This window comes from Mobula hypostoma, chromosome 10 (genome assembly GCF_963921235.1).
Source record: "Mobula hypostoma chromosome 10, sMobHyp1.1, whole genome shotgun sequence".
In the NCBI taxonomy this organism is placed as follows: Eukaryota; Metazoa; Chordata; class Chondrichthyes; order Myliobatiformes; family Myliobatidae; genus Mobula; species Mobula hypostoma.
Genome location: NC_086106.1, coordinates 119971261 through 119996402, shown reverse-complemented (window position 1 = coordinate 119996402; position 25142 = coordinate 119971261). Strand labels below are relative to the sequence as shown.

Here is a 25142-nt window from a genome sequence, read left to right as displayed (position 1 = left end):
AGGCAGAATACGGGGTTACCAGCAGGATTCTTAGAAGTGTGGAGGAGCAGAAGGGTCTTGGGGTCCATGTCCACTGATACCTCAAAGTTGCTGTGCAAGTTGTTGATAGGGTGGCTAAGAAGTGTATAATGTGCTGGCCTTCGTTAGTTGGGGAATTGAGATCAGGAACTATGGAGGTAATGTTGCAGATCTATAAAACCCTCATTAAACCACATTTGTTTTTTCGTGTTGCATTCTGGTCCCCTCATTATGGAAAGATTTGGAAGATCTTAGAAGTGTGCAGAAGAGATTCACCAGAATGCTGCATGGATTAGAGAGCACACCTTATGAGGAGAGGTTGAGCATACTCAGGCTTCTCTCTTTGGATTGAAAGAAGATGAAAGGAGAACTGATAGAGGTTTAGAAGACCAGAAGACATTGAAGCAGAATTAGGCCATTCGGTCCATTTGGTTTCCTGCAGTATTTGATCATAGCTGATCCATTTCTCTCTCAACCCCATTCTCTTGCTTTCTCCCTGTAACCTTTCTCACCCTTACTTATCAAGAATCTAGCAAACTCCGTCTTAAATATACTCGATGATTTGGCCTCCATAGATGCCTGTGGCAACAAATTCCATAGATTCACCACCCTCTGACTAAAGAAACTCCTCATTTCCATTCTAAATGGACGTCCCTCTATTTTGAGTTTGTGTCCTCTGGTCTTAGACTCCCCCACTATAGGAAACATCCTCCCCATGTCTACATCCACACTATATAGGCCTTTCAACATTTGATTCATTTCAATGAGATCCCTCCCTCACTTCCAGCGAGTAAAGGCTCAGAGCCATCAAGTGCTCCTCATATGATAAACCTTTCAATCCAGAAGCATTTTTGTGAAGCTCTTTGATAAGACGACAAGAGGCATAGAAAGAGTGGACAGCAGAGATATTTCTCCGAGGCAGGAATACAAGGGGTAAGAATTTTAAGGTGATTGAAGGAAAGTGTAAGGTAATTTGAGGAAAGGATGCCTGAGATAGATGTTTTGCATAGTGCTGGGTGTGTGTAATGCACTGTTGGGGGTGGAGGTAGAGACAGATACATCAGGGAAGTTTAGATAGAGATACAGATAAAAGAAAAATGGAGGGCTATATGAGGGGGAAGGGTGAGGTTGATCTTAGAGCAGGTTAAAAGGTTGGCACAACATCGTGAGTGAAAGAGACTGCACTGTGCTGTAATGTTCTATGTTCTACAAATTGCAAGATATTTTAAATAGAGTTTCTGCTCCCATTTTATGTGAGTGAAAGCTGAAATTTCCAAGTGATTTATTGACTTTGTTCAAGCCAAAATGACGTGTGGAGAGACAGCCAGAAATACACTGTCTTCCTTCAAAACTAATATCTACTGAGGCATGATTAGCAAAGTAGAATTCAAGGTAGAAACGTTCAAAGGCACAATTGAGCAATTACAGTTCAGAGTTGAGATTCATACAAGTAGACTGCTTTGATTTTTGTGTTGAAAATTCTCACTGGATATAACCTCCTTCTTGCCTGCAGCCATTTAGTGGTACTTACCTATGTGCACAGAATAACACAATTTAACACACATTTAGACTTCAAATCCACAGGCAGAAATGAATCTGCTTTTCAATTTGTCTTGCATGATTCTATAGTTCCTTACTTGTCTAATTCGTGTAAGATCGCTAGACCAAAGTGTCATCAAAAAAAAAATTGCATCACTCTTACCGGTAAATGTCCAAGCAGGGAAGAAACACTGTCAGAGGTATAAATAATGTTTCCGTCGACACTAAGTGCTATGAGAAATCCATCTAAAGCCTGAAAGGACATAGAAAGAAATAACCATTGCTGCTCCACTTAAGTGCAATACACATTTCTAGTTTAGGTTTTGAACGAAGAGCCCTTGGAAAATAACTCATACGTGACAGTACCAAGCTGCAGACATCACTTAAGTGTGGATAGATGACAGTCACAACGAGACAAAAACAGGCCGGTTCTATTTTTTTTATTCTTGAGGTGATGCAATGATATTTCTTTTCCAATGCATCACCACGTTGCCTACCCACCATCAAGGACATACATGCAGAACAGTGTTGGATAAGGGCCAGTAACATCTTGCAGGATCCCATCCACCCTGCTCATGGACTGTTTGTCCCACTTCATCAGAGAGGAGGCTACGTAGCATCCATGTAAGGACCACCAGACTCAAAAACAGTTACTTTCCCCAAGCAGCAAGGCTGATCAACACCTTCACCCACTAACCCACCCTTCCACGCACCCAACCACAACTACTTTGTGTCAGAGTCACCTTATGTACAGACACTCTTGCGCCTAGTGCTACTTTATGGACCTGTAATCAATCTATAAATGGGCATCTGTTAGTCTCGTGAGACCATGGATTTGCGCCTTGGAAGGTTTGCGCCTCGGCATGGTTGTATGGAAGACTGGCAGTTGCCCATGCTGCAAGTCTCCCCTCTCCATGCCACCAATGTTGTCCAAGGGAAGGGCACTAGGGCCGATACAGCTTGGCACCAGTGTCGTCGCAGAGCAATGTGTGGTTAAGTGCCTTGCTCAAGGACACAACACGCTGCCTCAGCTGAGGCTCGAACTAGTGACCTTCAGATCACTAGACTGACGCCTTAACCAGTTGGCCACATGCTAACACTAATCAATCTATGTATATAAGTTATCTTATGTATGTATGTATGCATTTATTTGTCTAATTTGTTGACATTCAGCATGGAATAAGCCCTTCTGGCCGTTCGAGCTGTGTCGGCTAGCAATCTCCCAACTTAACCCTAACCTAATCACGGGGCAATTTACAATGACCAATTAACCTGGCAACTAGTATGTCTATGGTCTGTGGGAGAAAACTGCAGTACCCGTAGGAAACCCATGCAGTCGCAGGGAGAACATACAAACTCCTTACAGGCAGTGACGGGAATTGAATGGAAGTCCCCTTTACTGTAAAGTCTTGTGCTGACCACTACACGCTATGGTGCCACATTATATTTAATGTGTTTTTTTTATTATTACTGTGTTCTTTATCTTATTGTGCTGCATCGGATCCAGAGTAACAATTATTTTGTTCTCCTTTACACTTGCGTGCTGGAAATGACATTAAACAATCTTGAACTGTCTGCAAACTGTGTGACCAGCACAGTGCCAGTTTTAAATCTTCTCACATCCCAACTTCAGGTTTATTGTCATAGGTTTAAACTCACAGGGTACAAATGCCATGACAATTAGCTTTATACAGCAGCAGCACAGAACATTACGAGTGTACATTAACAGAAATTAACATAAATTATGAATAATTTACATGTGCTCAGAAATAAACAACAAAATAAACCTAACAACACTAATGCAGAGAAAGAGAAAAAAGAAATACAGTCCAAGATACAGTTTAGAAAAACCCATTCCTTTTTTGAAGTTTGGTGAATTTAAGCATAGGTTAGTAGAGCCAATGTTCTTGAAGGTCAAAGACAATGATGAGGTACTGCTTAAGTTTAGTTCAACAGATGCTGCTAATATTACAAACTGCAAAGTTTTATAATGTTAAAGTTTCAGGGGTTATATGGTCTGTCTGCCATTATAGGTTAGGGCATAGAATATTATAACTGGGATGATAGGATGCAGTTTATAAAACACTGGCCAGGCAACACTTGGGCACTGGTCATCAAATTGCAGGAAGGGTATGATTGCACTAGAGTGTGCAGAGGAGATTCACCAGGATGCTGCCTGGATTGGAGGAATTTGTCTATGGGGGAGTGGAGAGGACTTCACTCTCTGGAACATAAGAGAATGAGGGAAAAGTTGACAGAGCTATATAAAATTACGAGGAGTATAGATAGGGTAAATGCAAGCTGGCTTTTTCCACTGAGGTTGTGTTTGGCAGCTTTGGGTCTGTACTCACTGGAATTTAGAAGAATGCAGGGGTGGGGTGTGGGCAGGAGCTCACTGAAACCTACTGAATGTTGAAGGGACCAGATAGGGTAATGTGGAGAGGATGTTTCCTATGGTGAGGGTATCCAGAACTAAAGGGCACAGTCTCAAAATTGAGGGGTGACCTTTTAGAACAGAGATAAGGAGGAATTTTTTTAGCCAGAGAGTAGTGAATCTGTGGAATGCTCTGCCACAGACTGCGGTGGAGGCCAAGTCCATGCATATATTTAAGGCAGAAGATGACCACTTCCTGATCGGTCAGGGCATCAAAGGATATGGTGAGAGGGCAGGTGTATGGGGTTGAGTGGGATCCGGATCGGATATAATGGAATGGTGGAGCAGACCTGATGGGCGGAATGGCCTTATTCTGCTCCTATGTCTTATGGTCATATGGTGAGACTAGAACTAAGGGTCATGGGTTAAATGTGAAAGGTGAAATATTTAAGGGCAACATGAGGGGAACGTCTTCATTCAGAGGGTGGTGTGAGTGTGGAACGAGCTTCCAGCAGAAGTGCTGAATGTAGGTTCGATTGCAATATCTAAGAGAAGTTTGGATAGGTACATGGATGGGAGGGGTATGGAGGGCTATGGTCCCAGTACAGATCGATGGACTAGGCAGATTAATAGTTTGGCATGGACTAGATGGGCTGAATGGCTTGTTGCTACACTCTATGACTAGGTGGGGCTTGCTTTTCATGGACAGAAGGAGGTTGATGGGAGACCTACTGGACTATAATATTATAAGAGGCAGACAAACCAAATATTTTTATTCCCAAGGTAGGACTATCAAAAGCAAGAGGCACATATTTAAGACAAGCATTATAGGGGATCTAAGGGATAAGTTCACAGAGTGTGGTTGCTATCTGGAATATACTGCCAGAGGTGAAATCAGAGACAACCATTGTTTGTAAGAGGCATTTAGAGAGACTCTTAAATAGGCAAGGTACAGAAGGACATAGTTATAATGCAGGTAAGTAGCATACGCACAGATGAACAAAAATTGGCACAGAAATGTTGGGCTGAATGGCCTGTTACTGTTCTGTATGACTTGGCTTCTTAAATGGATACAGACTCTGTGGTGAAAGTGCTCCCTCAGTACTGTATGAGCTATTTGCTTACTGTCTCATAAATGCATGATCATCTTATAGGTCCATTGAAGTAAAGAAAGACTGTTTAGATGATCATAGATTTTTGAGTTTTGAGGCATTTCTCAGACCCAGTCATCAGTACATTTTCCAAATGTAAGAGGTATTTGAGCTTGGTGATGAAGAATACTGAAACACACCTCCAACATCAACTGTGTGAACTCTTCGTTGCTAAGGAAAGAAGGCTTCCAGTCCTGTCTGATCTCACAAGCATCTGTCTGAGCGGAAAGTTCTGAAAGGGAAAATAGGTTTGAATAACATTCCGTGAACTGGGAAATGCAGCTCCAAGAAGAGTCCCGAGTTATATTTTATAATTTTATAAGTAGCTTGGTGTTAATACAAAATTAGTTTGACCTTAAGAATATGTGGTTAGACTTCTTTACATTGATCTAATGTATAATCTGTATTGGTGGTTTACACCTCCTCCTGGTGTTCCTCCTCTTTCCCTATCTCCCATGGTCCTTCTGTCCTATCAGATTCCTTCTTCTCCAGCCCTTTACCTTCTCCACCTATCACCGCCCAGCTTCTTACTTCATCACCCTTTCAGCTTGTCCTCCTCCTCCTCCCCCCACCACCTTCTTATTCTGGGTTCCTCCCCCTTCCTTTCCAGTCCAGATAAAGGGTCTCGACCCAAAACATCAGCTGTTTATTCATTTCCATAGATACTTCCTGAGCTGCTGACTTCCTCCAGTATTTTGTGCGTGTTACACCGGTGGTTTACAAATGAGTAAATTTAGTTTTTAAGTTTTTACAGATGGCTGATTGAAAAATCTTGGGAATAAAGGAATGGACACATGGAATGAGAACTACTTTATCGGTGACAGATAAAAATAAATGCAGATTTATGATACAAAACAGGTTGCCTTTAGTTTTAAGATTAGCTTGATTTGTCATATGTAAATTGAAACATACATACAGTGAAATGTGTCATTCATGTCAACAATCAACAGTCCAAAGATTGTGCAGGGGGCGGCCTGTAAGTATTGCTGTGCTTCCAGCACCAACGTAGCATGCTCACAACTTAAGAACCCTAACTCGCATGTCTTTAGAATGTGGAAGGAAACTGGAGCGCCCGGAAAAAAATCGTAGATGGAAACATAGAAAACCTACAGCACAATACAGGCCCTTCAGCTCACAAAGCTGTGCTGAACGTGTCCTTACTTTAGAAATTACCTAGGGTTACCCTTAGCCCTCTAATTTTCTAAGCTCCATGTCCTGAGTGTGGCGAATGTGTAATCTTTTGCCCATGAGGGCAAACATCAATCTAACCCTTCCCTCTTGCATTGCCCTCCACTTTATCATCCTTGTGCCTACCTAAGTGTTTCTTAAATGCCCCTAGTTTGTACCAGCACACTCACCACTCTGTGTAAAATACTTACCTCTGATAGTGGCATGGGGTTTGGAAACCAGAGCACCAGAACAGGTAGTGGAGTGGTTGTGGAGAAACATGTTGTTAAACCTACACACAGGGTCAGGAAGCAAGGTGGGACTAATGTTCTGAGCTGTGTATGTTTCAATGCAAGGACTATTGTAGGAAAGGCGGTTGAGTTTAGGCCATGGATTAGCATGTGGAATTATGACATTGTAGCCATTAGTGAGACTTGTTTGCAGGTGGGGACAGGACTGGCAACTGAATATTCTGGGGTTCTTTTAGACATGATAGAGGTGTTAGATGTGGGAGGGGTGGCATTACTAGTCAGGGAAAATGTCACAGCAGTGTTTAATCAGAACAGACTGCCAAGATCATCTAGTGAGGCTTTATGGGTAGAATTGAGGAATAAGAAAGGGACAACCATGTTAATGAGATTATATTATTGACAAGTGAACAATCCGTAGGATTTAGAGGAGCAAATTTGTAGAGAGGTCGCAGACTGTTGTAGAAAAACATAACATTGTGATAGTAGATGATTTTAGCTTTCCACAAATTGGCTGGGACTTCCACACTATAAAAGAGCTGGATAGGATAGTGTTTGTCAAATGTGTTCAGGAAAATTTCCTTAATCAGTACATAGAAGTCCCAACTAGAGAGAATGTGATACTATGATTCCAATTCAGGAATGAGACAGGGTAGGTGTCAGAAGTTTGTGGAGGGGAACACTTTGCATCTAATGATCATAAGGCTATTAGTTAAAGGTAATTAGTTCAAGAAAAGGATAGGTCTGGTCCTCAGGTTGAGATTCAAAGTTGGAGAAAAACCAATTTTGATGGTTTCAAAAAGGATCTGGCAAGTGTGGATTGGGACAGGCTGTTTTCTTGCAAAGGTGTGCTTGGTAAGTGGAAGGCATTCAAAACTGAAATTTTGAGAGTGGAGTTTATGGGTTCCAGTCAGAATAAAAGGCAAGGATAACAGCTTTTTTTGAGAGATATCGAGGCTGTGGTTAAGAAAAAGGAGATAAATAGCAGGTATAGGCAGGAAGGAACAAATGAGATACTTGAGGAGTAGAAGAAATGCAAGAGAACACTTAAGGAGGAAATCAGAAAGGCTAAAAGAAGACATGAGGTTGCTCTAGCAGACAAGGTGAAGGAGAATCCTGGGGCTTCTACATGTATGTTAAGAGGACAAGGATAGCAGGGTACAAAATTGGTTCTCTGGAAGACCAGAGTGATCACCTATGCTTGGAGCTGAAAGAGATGGATTTTTGGGAGATGGACACAGATGTGAATAGATGTGAAGAAATGCAGCAGTGAGGTCATGGACCCAATACAGATTACAGAAGAGGAAGTGTTTGCTATCTTGAGGCAAATTAGGGTGGATAGATCCTAGGGCCTGACAAGGTGTTCCCTCTAAACTTGTGGGATACCAGTACAGAAATTGCAGGGGTCCCAGCAGAGATATTTAAAACCTCCTTAGCCACAGGTGAAGTGCCGGAGGATTGGAAAATAGCTAATGTTGTTCCATTGTTTAAGAAAGTTTCTAAGAATAAGCCAGGAAATTATAAGCCTGTGACTCTGACGTCAGTAGTTTAGGAAAGTTATTGGAAAGGACCGGATATTTAAGTATTTGGATATTCAGGGAACTGATTAGCAATAGTCAACATGGCTTTGTGTGTGGTAGGTCACGTCTAATCAATCTTATATTGTTTTTCAAGGAAGTTACCAGGAAAGTTGATGAAGACAAGGCAGTGGATGTGTCTACATGGACTTTAGCAAAGCCTTTGACAAAGTCCTGCATGGGAGGTTGGTCAAAAACGTTCAGTCACTCGGCATTCAAGATGAGGTAGTTAATTGGATGGTTCAAAGGTTCAATGTTGAATTTAATATCAGAGAATGTATACAGTATACAACCTGAAATTCTTACTCTTCACAGACATCCATTCAACAGAAGAAAAACCCCAAAGAATGAATGACAGAAAAACGTGAGAACCCAAAAGTCCCCCTCCCCTTCCACGCACAAACAGTAGCAAAGCATCAACCCTCCCCCTCAACTCCTTCCCCCTACTTATTCCAGAATAAAGCATCTTCCTCCTGATCACTCACCATGCAAGCAATAGCAAAGCCCCCCCAAAGAGACCATGATCTAGTGTCCATCGAAAACCACTGTTCATCCAACAACTCTAACAAGGGAGGGAGAGAGAGAGAGAGATAGAGCCGGTGGATGTCGAACTGTCGGGATGAATAGTGGATTAGACACCGGCTCCATGGAAGAAGCCAGACAGTGGTTGTAAACGGTTGCCTCTCTGGCTAGAGGTCTATGACTAGTGGTGTGCTGAAGGGATCAGTGCCTGGTCTGATGTTGTTTGTCACCCTATATCAATGAGCTGGATGATAATGTGGCAAACGGGATCAGCAAATTTACAGATGACACCAGGTTTGGGGGTGCAGTGGACAGCGAGGAAGAGTATCAAAGCTTACTGTGGGTTCTGGACCAGCTGGAAAAATGGGCTGAAAAACGTCAGATGGAACTTAATGCAGACAAGTGTCAGCTGTTGCACTTTGGGAGAACCAGTCAGGGTAGATCTTACAAAGCAAGTGGTAGAGCACTGAGGAGTGCGATAGAACAAAGGGATCTGGCAACACAGATCAATAATTACTTGAAAGTAGTGTCACAGGTAGATGGGGTCATAAAGAAAGCTTTTGGCACCTTGGCCTTCATAAATCAATGTATTGAGTACGGGAGTTGGGATGTTATGTTGAAGTTGTACAAGACATTGGTGAGGCCTAATTTGAAGCATTGTGTATACTTTTCATTACCTACCTACTGGAAAGATGGCAGTAAGATTGATAGAGTCCAGAGAAAGTTTTCAAGAATGTTGCCGGGCTTGAGGGTCTGAGTTACAGGGAATGGTTGAGTAGAGTGGGACTTCATTCCCTAGAACTCGAAGATTGAGAGGACTTTTGATGTAGGTATACAAAATTATGACACGTGTTGTTTGGGCAAACTCAAGCAGACTTTTTCCATTGAGGTTGGGTGAGACTACAACTAGAGCTCGGGGTCAAGGGTGAAAGGTGAAATGTTTAAGGGAACATGAACCCTCAGAGGATGGTGAGAGTGTGGAACAAGCTGCCAGCACAAATGATGGATGCAGGGTCGATTCCAAAATTTAAAAGAAATTTGGATAGGTACATGGTTAAGAGAGGTACGGAGGGTTATGTTGCAGGTGCAGTTCAATGGGACTAGGCACATTAGTAGTTCGGCACAGACTAGATGGGCTGAAGAGCCTGTTTCTGTGCTGTAGAGTTCAATGTCTCTGTGACACAATCATACTCACTTAACTTTCCTCCATTCACCGTAAAATTATAACCTCAGGTATCAATCATTTCCACCATGGGAAAAAAAGTCTCTAGCTGTCCAATTGATTATCTTATCATCTTGTTCAAACTAGCAAGCTCATAATAAGTCAAAATTTCACAAGGAAGTCCTGAGGCTTAAATGCTGTAAGTTAATGGGTAGAAATCAGATGACTGTGAATACATTAAAGTGGATTTTGTTTAGAAGTCTTTGCCAGAATATAAAACCTTTTTGTTTCTGCAGGAAGTCAATTGTCCTCTGCAGCACAGTAGACTTGTCCATCTTGTGTGTGGACCCCTGGAGCATTGTGCTGAGTTCTTTGATGAGAACATTGAACTGGTCTCTTCGCTTCTTCTCAGATTTGTTGCGTGAAGCCCTACAATAGAAGAAGATTCCTTAAGCCATCATGAGGTTATAAATTCAAACAAAACACAAGAAAATGTGATTGGAGTTCCTTTTTATTCCTTGATGAGATACGCACATCACATCAAGGCCAACTTTATATTGCCCAAATCTGACTGTTCTGGGGGCCGCCAGCGCTCAGTGTGATTAAGCTAGAGACGCTGCTGCTAACATGGAATGACACAAATTAAAAAGTATACAGTAATACACGATGAGACCTGGGTGGTGGCAGGGAGTTCAGTAGTCTAATGGTCTGGGGGAAGAAACCGTTTTCCATCCTAACAGTCCTTGTGCTAATGCTACGGTACCTCTTGCCTGATAGTAGGGGGTCAAAGATATTGTTGGATGGATGAGAGGGATCATTGTAAATGCTATGGCCCTGCATATGAAGTGCTCCTCGTAAATATCTCGGATTGTTGGAGGAGACACCCCAATGATCCTCTTAAAAGTCCATACAATCCTTTGTAGGGACCTGGGTTCAGGTGCCTTGCAATTCCTGTACCAGACGGTGATGCAGCTGGTCAGGACGATCTTGATGGTACTCCTGTGAAAATTGGTTGGGATGGGGGTGGGGGAGCGTCACTCACCTCAAACTTTTCAGGAAGTGGAGAAATTGCTCTGCTTTCTCAACTAGAGAAGTGGAATTGAGAGACCAGGTGAGATCAACCATTATGTGCACTCCCGGAAACTTGGTGATCTTAACTCTCCACAAAGGATCATTTATGTGCAATGAGGAGTGGTCAGCCTGCACTTCCTATAGTTCACAGTACTCTCATTGGTCTTGTCCATGGTAAGGTTCAAGTTGTTGTGGTCACACTGTTCTACCAGCTGTTAAACCTCCTCTCTGTAAGCCACCTTGACATTGTCGCCGATGTGGCAACCACTATTCTGTCACCAGCGAACCTGACTATTTGCTCTGAGATGGATCTAGCAGTGCAGACGTGCATTTGCTGTGTGGACAGCAGTGGGCTGAGCACGCAGTTCTGGGGGCCGCCGGCGCACAGGGTCAATAACCTAGAGATGCTGCCGTCGTCGTGGAGAGACAGTGATCTTTCTGAGTTGGGACTCAATGGGGACAGCTCACCCACCAGCTTCAGAGGGATGATGGTATTAAACACTGAGCTTATATCAATAAACAGCATCTTGGCGTTTCAGGCATCATTTTCCGGGTGAGACAGGATGGAGTATAGTACAAATGTTATGGTATCATCCGTGGACTGATTTGAGAGACGAGTGAACTGGAAAGGGTCCATTTTAGTAGTATTTTTATATGTATGCACATCTTATTCCACATTTATTAACCTCTTTTGGAATCAACATAGTCACAATGGGCTTGGAATAGCTAACTTGTAAGACCTTAAGACACAGGAGCAGAATTAGGCCATTCGGCACATCTAGTCTGCTCTGCCATTCCATCATGGCTCATTTGCTATCCCTCTCAACACTGTTACCTACCTCCTCCTCACAACATAGAATGTAGAATAATACGCAGCAGGAACTGGCACTTCAGCCCCGTGTTATGCCGAACCAATTAAATGGCTAACTAAACTAATCTCTTCTGTCTACACAATGTCCATAATCTTCCATTTTCCTCACACTCAAGTGCCTATCTAAACATCTCTTAAAAGTCTCCAATGTATCTGCCTCTATCACCACCCCAGGCAGTGCATTCCAGCCACCCACCACTCGCTGTGTAAAAACCTCTCTCACATCTCCTTTGAAATTGCCTGCTTTTACCTTAAATGCATGCCCTCTGATATTAGACATTTCAACCCTGGGAAAAAGATATTGCCTGTCTACTCTGTCTATGCCTCTCATAATCTTATAAACCTCCATCAAATCTCCCGTCAGCCTCTGCCACTACAGAGAAAACAACCCAAGTTTGTCCAACCTGTTGCTATTGTATATACCCTCTAATCCAGGCAGTTTCCTTGTAAACCTCTTTTTGCACCCTCTACGAAGCCTCAACATCCTTCCTATAATGGAGTAACCAGAACTATATGCAATAATCCAGATAACCTTTCACACCCTAACTAATCAAGAACCTATCAGCATCTGGTTTAATATACCCAATGAATTGTCTCCACAGCTGTCTGTGGCAACAAATTGCAGAGATTCACCATCCTCTGGCTAAAGAAATGACTCCTCATCTCTGTTCTAAAGGGATGTCCTTTTATTCTGAGGTTCTGTCCTCTGGTTCTCAACTTCCCCATCCTCTCCAAGTCCACTCCATTATGCACTAACTCACGTCAAAGGAATAGGAATAACCAAGTTGTCTTTTTTTTTGATAATCCATCAGCTTCACGTTCAGCATCAATGTTGCCAGCTTTTATTTTAATTGCAAATTATTTAATTAACTAAATTTAAATTCTCAACTGCTCTGAGTAGATTACAAAAGTGCCTGTGAATCCTTCTTAATTACCTGTCCATTAACGTTACCAGTGTACCATTGTGTCTGGACAGAAATGCATCAAGTCAAAAATTTCAAGGAGGAAAAGAATTACATCGAATCCAGAGAAAGCTGAATCATGTTGGATTCTAGCTGATTTTAACATTTAAGAGTGTGTCAGAATCAGATTTATCATCACTGATATATGTCGTGAAATTGGTTGTTTTGTTTGTTCTCACAATTACAATAAGTTACATTAAATATCTATATCTATCTACGTATATGTGTGTGTGTATGTATATATAGATATATACATATACACACACCTAAGACTTTTGCAGAGTACTGTATATTATAAATTAGTAATGCAAAATAGTGAGTTAGTCTTCATGGGTTTATGGACCGTTCAGAAATCTCAACATGGATGGGAAGAAGCTGTTTGTAAAATGTTGTGTGTTTGCCTTCAGGCTCCTGATGGTATTCATGAGAAGTGGACATGTCCTGGATGGTAAGGATCCTTAACAATGGCTGCCGCCTTTTTGATGCATTGCCTTTTGAAGATGCCCTTAACAATGGGGAGGGTAGTACCCATGATGGAGCTGAACGTGTTTACAACTCTCTGTAGTTTTTTCCGATCCTGTTGTGGTCCCTCCATACAGGCCACTTCACAGTGACATAACCAGTCAGAATGCTCTCTACAGATAATCTGTAGAAATTTGCTGCAGTCCTTGCTGCCATACTAAATCTTCTCAAACTCCTAATGAAATATAGCCGCTGGCAAGTTTTCATCAATACGTTGGACCCAGGATAGATCATCCGAAATGTTGGCACCCAGGAACTTGAAATTGCTCATTATAGCTCAGCAAAAATGTCAAAAATCAAAGAATCACTGACATAGATGCAGGCCCTTTGGCCCATCGAGTCTGTACTGACCGATTTACACTAATCCTGCATTCATTCTGTTTCTTTATTCACCCCACACACTGATCAACTCAGATTCCACCGCTCCCCTATACACTAGAGACAAATATAATGGCCAATTAACCTGTGAGCTGTGGTAGGAAACTAGAGCACTCAGAGTTAACTCACGGTGAAATGAAGAATAAGCAAACTACATGCACTACACCCAAAGTCAGAAGTGAACCTGGGTTGCTGGCAGTGTGCGTCAGTGACTCTACAAGCTGCACCAATTTGCCACCCTCTTCTTCCTAAATCTTGTTCTCCATAAAATATGAGAGTTTAAATTAAAATATTTCTTTAGAAGCTAATTCTGTTAATAAGTGTTCTATTATTTCTCTTCTTGGATCCTCACTTCCTTTATTTGTAAGTAAACTAACTGATAATCCTAGTTTGGCAAAAGAATAAATCAAGGAAGGTAGTGCACCCGTGGCTGACAAGAGAAATTAGGGGTAGTATCAATTCCAAAGAAGTAGCATACAAATTAGCCAGAGAAAGTGGCTCACCTGAGGACTGGGAGAAATTCAGAGTTCAGCAGAGGAGGACAAAGGGCTTAATTAGGAAGGGGAAAAAAGATTATGAGAGAAAACTGGCAGAGAACATAAAAACTGACTGTAAAAGCTTTTATAGATATGTAAAAAGGAAAAGATTGGTAAAGACAAATGTAGGTCCCCTACAGACAGAAACAGGTGAATTGATTATGGGGAGCAAGGACATGGCAGACCAATTGAATAATTACTTTGGTTCTGTCTTCACTAAGGAGGACATAAATAATCTTCCAGAAATAGTAGGGGACAGAGGGTCCAGTGAGATGGAGGACTGAGCAAAATACATGTTAGTAGGGAAGTGGTGTTAGGTAAATTGAAGGGATTAAAGGCAGATAAATCCCCAGGGCCAGATGGTCTGCATCCTAGAGTGCTTAAGGAAGTAGCCCAAGAAATACTGGATACATTAGTGATAATTTTTCAAAACTCGTTAGATTCTGGACTAGTTCCTGAGGATTGGAGGGTGGCTAATGTAACCCCACTTTTTAAAAAAGGAGGGAGAGAGAAACCGGGGAATTATAGACCAGTTAGCCTAATGTCGGTGGTGGGGAAACTGCTGGAGTCAGTTATCAAAGATGTGATAACAGCACATTTGGAAAGCCGTGAAATCATCGGACAAAGTCAGCATGGATTTGTGAAAGGAAAATCATGTCTGACGAATCTCATAGAATTTTTTGAGGATGTAACTAGTAGAATGGATAGGGGAGAACCAGTGGATGTGGTATATTTGGATTTTCAAAAGGCTTTTGACAAGGTCCCACACAGGAGATTAGTGTGCAAACTTAAAGCACACAGTATTGGGGGTAAGGTATTGATGTGGATGGAGAATTGGTTAGCAGACAGGAAGCAAAGAGTGGGAATAAACGGGACCTTTTCAGAATGGCAGGCGGTGACTAGTGGGGTACCACAAGGCTCAGTGCTGGGACCCCAGTTGTTTACAATATATATTAATGACTTGGATGAGGGAATTAAATGCAGCATCTCCAAGTTTGCGAATGACACGAAGCTGGGTGGCAGTGTTAGCTGTGAGGAGGATGCTAAGAGGATGCAGAGTGGCTTGGATAGGTTGGGTGAGTGGGCAAATTCATGGCAGATGCAATTTAATGTGGATAAATGTGAAGTTATCCACTTTGGTGGCAAAAATAGGAAAACAGATTATTATCTGAATGGTGGCCGATTAGGAAAAGGGGAGGTGCAACAAGACCTGGGTGTCATTATACACCAGTCATTGAAAGTGGGCATGCAGGTACAGCAGGCGGTGAAAAAGGCGAATGGTATGCTGGCATTTATAGCGAGAGGATTCGAGTACAGGAGCAGGGAGGTACTGCTGCAGTTGTACAAGGCCTTGGTGAGACCACACCTGGAGTACTGTGTGCAGTCTTGGTCCCCTAATCTGAGGAAAGACATCCTTGCCATAGAGGGAGTACAAAGAAGGTTCACCAGATTGATTCCTGGGATGGCAGGACTTTCATATGAAGAAATTCTGGATGAATTGGGCTTGTACTCGTTGGAATTTAGAAGATTGAGGGAGGATCTGATTGAATTGTATAAAATCCTAAAGGGATTGGACAGGCTAGATGCAGGAAGATTGTTCCCGATGTTGGGGAAGTCCAGAGCAAGGGGTCACAGTTTGAGGATAAAGGGGAAGCCTTTTAGGACCGAGATTAGGAAAAACTTCTTCACACAGAGAGTGGTGAATCTGTGGAATTCTCTGCCACAGGAAACTGTTGAGGCCAGTTCATTGGCTATATTTAAGAGGGAGTTAGATATGGCCCTTGTGGCTACGGGGATCAGGGGGTATGGAGGGAAGGCTGGGGCGGGGTTCTGAGTTGGATGATCAGCCATGATCATAATAAATGGCGGTGCAGGCTCGAAGGGCCGAATGGCCTACTCCTGCACCTATTTTCTATGTTTCTATGTTTCTATAATTCAATAGTTAAACATACTCTGAGGATCAGGATACAGTTTAGAAAACATTTTGGTTTATTGAGATTTTCCCTTTCTAGTCCCATTTATTCTATTTTTTTTAAACCCTCCATGACTGATTTAGTTTTTAAAGAATGGGACAGGTTGGGTATTAAATGTTTTTGGGATCTGTTTGCTGGAGGAAATCTTTTTTCATTTGAGCAAGTGTCAGCTAAATATAGCTTACCCAAAACTCACTTCTTTAGATATCTGCAAATTAGAGACATTCTAAGATCTCAATTATGCACATTTCCTATAAGCTCAGATAAGAACTTACTAGATGTAATTTTTAATTTGACACCTTTTTATAATGGTTCAGTATCTAATATTTATGGTATTTTACTGGAGACAAGGAATGTTCCATTAGACAAAATTAAGAATCTCTGGGAACAAGACTTACAGACGTCAATACCTGAGGAAACTTGGAATGAAATTTTTAAACTGGTTAATACATCATCGCTATGTGCTCGCCATTCCTTCATACAATTTAAGGTGGTACATAGAGTCCATATGACTAAAGATAAGCTATCTCGTTTTTATTCAGATATATCTCCCTACTGTGACAGATGCAATAATGGAGAAGCTTCATTAATTCATATGTTTTGGACTTGTCCATATCTTGAAAAATATTGGAGGGAAGTTTTTCAAACTTTTTCTCTACTTTTTAAAAGCCAATTTTAAGCCTAATCCTCTGACGGCCCTGCTTGGTATTGTTACAGGACAAGATATCAAGTTGAAGTCATCAGATTTACATATTTTGGCCTTTAGCTCTCTTATAGCTGGGAGGGCGCTTTTGTTTAAATGGAAGGATATTTCTCCTCCTACTCATGCTCAATGGTTATGCGATGTTATGTCATGTTTAGATTTAGAGAAGATTTGTTGTTCAATTTCTGAATCTCAAGACCTTCAAACATTGTGGGGACCCTTTCTGACTTATTTTCAAAACTTTCAAAACCCTCAATTCGTTGTTTAAATATAGATGTTGGCTATTATTAATTTTTATTATATGAGAAGGTATTTTACCTTTTTTTTCTCCTTAATAAACAGCTTCGATCTTGGCAGGGGTTAGATTCTTTTTTTTTGTAATAAATTAGTACATTTCAGTATAACTTTGACTAACCTACATGAATATGGGGTAATGAGATTGTTATTATGATTAGATATAATGTTTTTTCAACCTTTATATATACTTCCTGTACTCTGTATTCGTCTATGTAGAAACTAATAAAAATATTGAAAAGAAAATGTTCCGTTTACTCTTTATCTGTGGGGAAAGGCACCAAGTGCCATTTATCCCCCCAAAAAATACAATACAATTTATCCCCCCAAAATACACAAAGATGAAGATATAAACTGTATTATTCTCAACAGGTATACAACTATTTAAGTACGACACATGAATGATCTTCTCCACTCAGGACATGCCCTTTTCTCGTTGGACCATCAGGGAGAGGTACAGGAGCTTGAAGACCCATACTCAATGATTCAGAAATAACTGGTCTCTAGTGTGTTTGGTACGTTAGTCCCCATTGTTTTATATTAAGATTGAGATTCAATTCCCGCCATTATCTTTAAGGAGTTAGCAGTTTCTCCCTGTGACTCTGTGGGTGTGCTCCAAAGACATCCTGTTAGGGTTCCGTGAGTTGTGGGCATGCTACAATGGCTCCAGAAATGTGGTGACACTTGTGGGCTGCTGAGCACAATCCCTGCTGATTTGATTTGACACAAGTAACAATTTCACTGTACTTTTCGATGTACATGTGACAAGAAAAGCTAATCTTTCGAATCTTTTATCTTCCCCTCTGCCAGTAGAATTCTGAATAATCTATGAACCTATCCACAGTAGCTCACTATTCCTCTTTTGCAATTTTTTTTGTAACCTATAGTAAATTTTACATCTTGTACTGTATACTGTTGACCCTCACTGATTTTTATGGATGCACCATAGAAAGCATCCAATCCGGATGCACCACAGCTTGGTAAAGCAATTGCTCTGCCCAAAACTGCAAAGAAATGCAGAGAAGTATGGACACAACTCAGCACATCAAAGAAACCAGCCTCCTCACTATGGACTCTGCCCGCACTTCTCACTGCTTCAGTAAAGCAGCTAGCATAATTTCATTTTTATCTATTTAGAGATACAGCATGGAACAGTTCCTTCCAGCTCTTCGAGCAGCGCCACCCAGAAACCCACCAATTTAACCCTAACCCATCACAGGACAATTTACAATGACTAATTAACCTACCAGCCAGTACGTTTTTGGACTGTGGGAGGAAACTGAAACACTTGAAAGAAACCCATGCACACAAACTTGCTTACAGAGGATACCAGAATTAAACTACAAATGTTGACGCCCTGGGTATTGCACTAATACAGTCCCACCTACCCCGGGCATTCTTTCCTCTTTCCTCTCCCATTTGGTAGAAGATCATCATCATAGCTTGTCACACCAGACAGCCAGCCACTCTAGTGTTGTTTGGTTGATGTTGAGCAGGTCAGTGTCAGCTCAATCAGGTGAGAGTGGGCAGTTGCGCAGAACGTGTTCAATGTTCTGCACCCTTTCGCCACACTCACAGGATTCACTGGTCTTTAAACCCCACCTCACCACATTGTCTCCCGTCCTACAAACCCCCGCTCTCGCTCTGCTGAGAGTGCACCACTTCCGTCTGTCAAGCAGTGCCCCGTCTGACAACATTTCTGTGGGGTCTTGCACTGTATTGTTTGATGGGGTTCTGGCTCCTGTGTGTTGCCAGAGGTCAATCCTGTATGTTTGGGGGGATGTTCCGTGTGGTAGTTCCTGCACTGTAGCAAAGCTTTTCCTCGATTTTAGACGTTTGGAAACTGGCACATGATGATGTAGTGGGTGCCGTGAATCTGAGTTCTGTTTACCTTTTTCAATTTTTGTTGTAGTGTGTCTTCGGATCTCTGGGGGAGCAATGCCTGCAAGTCTGTAAATGATGTCAGTGGGTGTGGGGCTCAGTGTGCCCATGATTATTCGGCAGGCTTTGTTAAGCAACGGGTCTATTTTCTTTGCATGGGCTGATCTGCCCCACACAGGTGCACAGTATTCTGCAGGTGCATAGCAGAGTACTAGGGCGGTTGATCTAAGTGTGTGAGCATTAGCTCCCCATTTCATGCCCGCTAATTTTTTCAAGAGAGAATTGCGAGAGCTAACTTTCCCTCAGAGGTTTTGGTAGAAGATAAGAAAGCATGTATCACCAGGCTTAAGGGCAGCTTCTATTCCTCTGTTAATCGGAATCTCAAATGACCTCCTGTACAATAGGGTGGACTCGACCTCACAATCTACCTGGTTATGATTCTGCAACTTTACCTTTTACTTGCACTGCCCTTTCTCTGGAGCTTTTACACTTTATTCTGCATTGTTATTGTTTTAAGACTGTTTTAAAACCATTGGACTTAGTATATTAAGTATTTTTCAAGCCTTTCCACTGTTCTGCTGCTGTAGGACAAATTTTGTGTCCTACAAGTCAGTGATAATAAACCTGATTCTGATTCAGAATACAATGATAGACTCTCAACCCCCTTGCCTTGCAGCTTATTGCTAACGTGCAGTGCACTTTTACTGAATCTGTAACGATTCTGCATTCTATTGTTTTCCTTTGTACTTCATCCATGATGTGCTGAGTTGATCTGTATAGATGACAGGCAAGGTTTTTCACTGTAACTCAGTATATAACCAATTTACCAAATGATAAGGCAGGCAGTTAGACATCGGGGTAAATTACGGACTGATTTCCCACCAGCTTCATATACAAGTTTAGATTTTCTTGGACAGGTGTCAAAGTTCTTAACTATGCTACTTAAGATTGGATGACATCTCTGGGTCTTGAGCAGCAGCCAACGCACTCCTGTGTTAGGTGTATTCCTTTCCCTATTTGAAAAGTTTTTTTTAAGACCATAAGACGTAGGAGCAGAATTAGGCAATTCTTGTCTGCCATTCCAACATGGCTGATTTATTATCCCTCTCAACACCTTGCCCTCGTATACCTTGATGTCTTGACTAATCAAAAAACTAAATCAAAATCCCCTGCTTTAAATATACCCAATGATATGGACTCCACAGCCATCTGTGGCAATGAATTCCACAGATTCATGACCTTCTGGCTAAAGAAATTCCTTCTCATCTCTGTTCTAAATGGATGTCTTACGACTCTGAGGCTGTGCCCTCTGGTCCTAGACTCCCTCACCGCGGGAACTCCCCTACCATTTACACTGAAGGCGATTGCCTTGCAACGTGCAATAATACAAACGTTGTACTTCCTCACTTGACACAGTGGCATAGTGATTCTATTCATGATCAGCTACTTAGTGATGATTCACAATTAAAGGCTCAAATCCCACCATAGCAACTGGGGACTTCAAATTTAATTACCTGGAATTAAAATCTGGTATCATTGATGGTGAGGATGAAACTTCTGGATTATCATAAATAACTGCTGATATCCTTTACACATTAGTTATTCTGTACCCACTGCCAGCGGCCTCGGTAATTACCCAGCTAATTATCCCAAGTGAGATTTATAAAGCATTGGTGAGACCACACTTGGAATATGGTGAACAGCTGTGGGCCCCTTATCTAAGAAAGGATGTGCTTGCATTGGAGAAGGTTCATGGGAATAGGCTCGGTATGAAATGGTTAATATGCAAGAAGCATCTGATGGCTCTAGCCTGTACTTGTTTGAGAAGAATGAGGGGATCTTACTGAAACATACCAAATATTGAAAGGCCTAGATAGAGTGGATGTGGAGAGGATGTTTCCTATAATGGGGGAGTCTAGGACCAGAGGGCACAATTTCAGAGTACGAGGACATCCCTTTAGAACAGAGATGAGGAGGAATTTCTTTAGCCAGAGGGTGATAAATCTATGGAATTCATTGCTACAGATGGCTGTGGAGATCAAGTCATTGGGTACATTTGATGCAGAGGTTGATGAGTTCTTGATTAATAAGGGCATCAAATGTTACGGTGAGAAGGCAGGAGAAGGGGGTTGACTAGAATAATAAATAAACTATGATGGAATGGCGGAAGAGACTCAATGGGCTGAATGGCCTAATTCTACTCCAATATCTTGTGGTCTTTATGTTAAAAATATTAGTTAACATACTATCCATGGCAGATGGTGAGTTATTAAACTTAGGACAAGGATGTCTCACCAAGGTTCCAAGAACGAGACTCTCAGACCTGACAAGCCTGTTAGAATCCTGCAATTTGATGCAAATTTAGAGATACAGCGCAGTAACAGGCCCTAATGGCCCAAGTACACTTAAGTGATCAAATAACCTACTAAACCGTATGTTTTGTGAATATGGGAGGAAATCAGAGCACCTGGAGGAAACACATGCAGTCATGGAGAAAAGGTACAAACTTCTTACAAGCAGTGGTGGACTTGAAGACAGGTCACTGTTGCTGTATTCGTGCTATGCTAACTGCTTTGCTACCGTGCCACTGCAATTCCTTTTTGGAAAAAATTAAGGAACTCAGCAAACTCTGGGGATGTAACCTGCAAACCTCTGGAAAATGTGGTGTAGTTACACATCCTTTGACCCAGGTGGTATTCAGGTTTGGGTGGCAGAGTGGAGAAACATCCCTACCAAAGGAAGTAAAGGCACTCCTTCCCTCCACTAGCCTGCAGGGTATAGCCCCTCTAAGCCCCCTAATCAGGGTCGCATGAAGCCACGGGAGAAGGTGGTGGATGGTCATATGAGCAGCTGGTGCACATCACGAGTCTTGGTTATGTGACCCCAGGCAAACAATCTCTGAAGAGTATTTATAATGGCTGGGGTCACCCGTCTTATAAAGACACTGCCCAGAAGAAGACAATGGCAAAACACTTCTGTAAAAAAAAATTGCCAAGAACAATTATGGTTGTGAGACAATGATCACCTATGCTACATGACACAGCACATAATGCTGATGGTATTCACGTTATAGATCACGGTTCACATCATCATTGCTGTTAATGGCTGAGTTTGTAGGACTGTGGCACTCCCACCCAGCTACAACGGAAGATGCAACATGCTGACGCTTCAAGTTTGGGTTCAGAGCTGATGGAGTTGCTCATTGCAACCACACTGAACAGGATGGCCTCCAACCTCTGCACCATGATTTTAGACTTCCCCAATCAACAACAGTAAATAAAGACTTTTCTCTGGCTTCTTCTGTGGCCTTTCCAAACATGATGCAAGTGGACTCATTTTAGATTAATTGGCCCAGTTGCTGGAACTATTGCATTATCAATCATCTCACCTCTTTGCCCTGTCCTTCTCATCGTCATCCATCAGATCACCTCCACAGTTGCTATTTCTACAAAAAAAAACAGAAATAAGCGTAAACAAAATTTACATCACTGAGAAAATTTACATCAATGTTCTGAGAAAAGAGACAAGTTGATTGACTCATTGATAATCTGGAATTTGGGTCTGGGATAGCCAATGATAGGAAGAAGGATGATATGTTCTTAATTACTGTTACAGATAGAGTGGGAAAAGATGTCTATTGTCAATTAGATATTGTTGTTTCTTGATAAGTGATGTTCCTGGATAGTAGAATGAAATATTGGTTTACGATCAACCCCTTGTGCAAGGGTTCAAAGTGATTTATGGTTTTATCAAGATACTTCATTCAATTACCTTTATCAGTTTGTGTGTAGCAGGATAATGCATGAGTGTAAATTGCAATCATATTCCTGCAAAAATGGCACAGTGGTGCAGCTAGCAGAGGTGCTGTTGCACAGTTGCAAGATATTCTGGTTGAATCCTGACCTTGGGTGTTGCTGGTGTGGAGTCCGCATGTTCCCCTAATGTGTGGGTTTCCTTTGGCTGAAGATTTAAATATTAGTTTTGGGGTGGCTTGGTAGCATAGTGGCTAGCACAAGGCTTTACAGTACCAGCAACTCAGGTTCAATTCCCACCTCTGCCTTTAAGGAGCTTGTATGTTCTCCCTGTGTCCGTGTGGATTTCCTCTGGATGCTCTAGTTTCCTCTCTCAGTCCAAAGATGTACTGATAAGTAGGTCATTGTAAGTTTCCCCTGATTAAGCTGAGGTTAAATCGGGGGTTGATGGTGGCCTGGACGGAAGGTCTGGAAGGGCCTGTTCCACTCAGCAACTACAGTTGTGGACTTCAGGCATGCCAGGAGCCACAACTCACATCCCCATCTACATCAATGGAGCTGTAGCGGAGCGTGTATCAAGCTTCAAATTCCTTGGTGACCACATTTCCAAGGATCTCACCTGGTCCCTGAACTCCTCTATCCTGGTCAAAAAGGCACAACAGCGCCTTTATTTCCTGTGGCGCATGAAGAAAGCTCACCTCTGTCCCAGGATACTGACGGACTTTTACCGCTGTACCACTGAGAGCATACTCACCAACTGCATCTCAGTGTGGTCTGGCAATTGTCCCGTATCGGACCGCAAAGCACTCCAGCATGTGGTGAAAATTGCCCAGTGGATTATTGGCACCCAACTGCCCACCATCGAGAACATCTACCATAAACGCTGCCTGGGCAGGGCGAAAAGCATTATCAAGGATGCATCCCACCCTAACCATGGACTTTTTACTTTCCTCCCATCTGGTAGGTGCTACAGGAGCCTCCGCTCCCGCACCAGCAGGCTCAGGAAGAGCTTCTTCCCTGAGGATGTGACCCTGCTGAACCTCACATCACAGCGCTAAGCAGTATTGCACCCATATTGTACTGTCTCAGTACTTTTATATTTGTGTGCTGTAGCACTTACTTTTTATTCGCAGTTATTTTGTAAATAACACTATTCTTTGCAGTTCTGGTGAGATGCTAACTGCATTTCATTGGCTTTGTATCTGTACTCAGCACAATGACAATAAAGTTGAATCTAATCTAATCTAAATAACAATAAATTGTTGGCATTAATTAGTTGGATAAGGTGTGGACTATTTTCTAAATGGGGAAAAAATTCTGAAATCAGAGGTGCAGAGGGATTTGGGAGTTCTTGGGCAGGATTCCCTAAAGGTTATCTTGCAGGATGAGTCAATGGTAAGGAAGGCAAATGAAATGTCAGCATTCATTTTGAGAGGACTAGAATACAAGAGCAATGAGGTAATGCTGTGGTTTTGTAAGGTGTTGATCAGACCATATTTGGAGTATTGTGAGCAGTTTTGGGGGCCTCATCTGAGAAAGAATGCTGGCACAGGAGAAGGTCCAGAGGAGGCTCACGGGAACGATCCCAGAAATGAAAGGGTTAACATACAAGGCGGGTTTGATTTCTTGGAAACTGGAGTCTAGAAGAAGAAGGGGTGATCTCATTGAAATCCATTGAATACTGCAAGAGCTAAACAGAGTGGACATGGAGACGATGTTTCCTATAGTAGGGGAATCTAGCACCAGAGGGCACAGCCTCTGAATAGAAGGATGTCCCTTTAGAAGAGAAATAAGGTGGAATTCCTTTAGTGAGAGGGTGGTGAATCTGTGGAATTCATTGCCACGTACAGCTGTGAGGGCCAAGTCATTGCGAACATTTTAGAGTGGAGGTACTTGATTAGTTAGAATGTCAAAGTTTATGGGGAGAAGGCAGGACAATGGGTTCCGAGGGATAATACATCAGCCATGATGGAATGGCAGAGAAGACTCAGTGGACTGAACGGCCTAATTCTGCCTCTATATCTTATGGTCTAATTATGGTCTTGTGGATGAGAGTGTGGAAGCAGTTCAATGGATTAATAGCACACGTGTACAGCAGTACATCATAGTAACAATACTAACAAACAAAATTAATGCCCAGTGCATGTAAACAACAATCTCAAGCTTCCTTGAGCAACAAACACAAAATGCTGGAGGAAGTCAGCAGGACAGGCAGCATCTATGGAAGAAAGTACAGTCTACGTTTCGGGCCGAGATCCTTCAGCAGGACTGAAGAGTAAAAGCTGAGGATTAGATTTGAAAGGTAACAGGAGGGGAGAGAGAACCGGCAAGCGATAGGTGAAACTTGGAGGGAGAGAGGAATGAAGCAAAGAGCTAGGAAGTTGATTGGTGAAAGAGAAGGAGTGATTGATATCACCCACAGTTCACAGATCAGAGCTCAC

General features: G+C 42.1%; 1 protein-coding gene across 1 annotated transcript in view; it reads right to left on the bottom strand.

Moving 5' to 3' along the window:
• The window catches only part of LOC134352575 (neuronal PAS domain-containing protein 2-like), a 149545-nt gene that overhangs the window by 93470 nt on the left and 30933 nt on the right, over positions 1–25142 (bottom strand). The window contains exons 2-5 of the mRNA XM_063059828.1: positions 22338–22394; positions 10039–10187; positions 5223–5314; positions 1721–1810 (exon numbers count right to left, since the gene is read on the bottom strand). Coding sequence (XP_062915898.1) covers positions 1721–1810; positions 5223–5314; positions 10039–10187; positions 22338–22369 — 363 coding nt within the window. The 5' untranslated portion in view covers positions 22370–22394. The remainder of the gene's footprint in view (positions 1–1720; positions 1811–5222; positions 5315–10038; positions 10188–22337; positions 22395–25142) is intronic.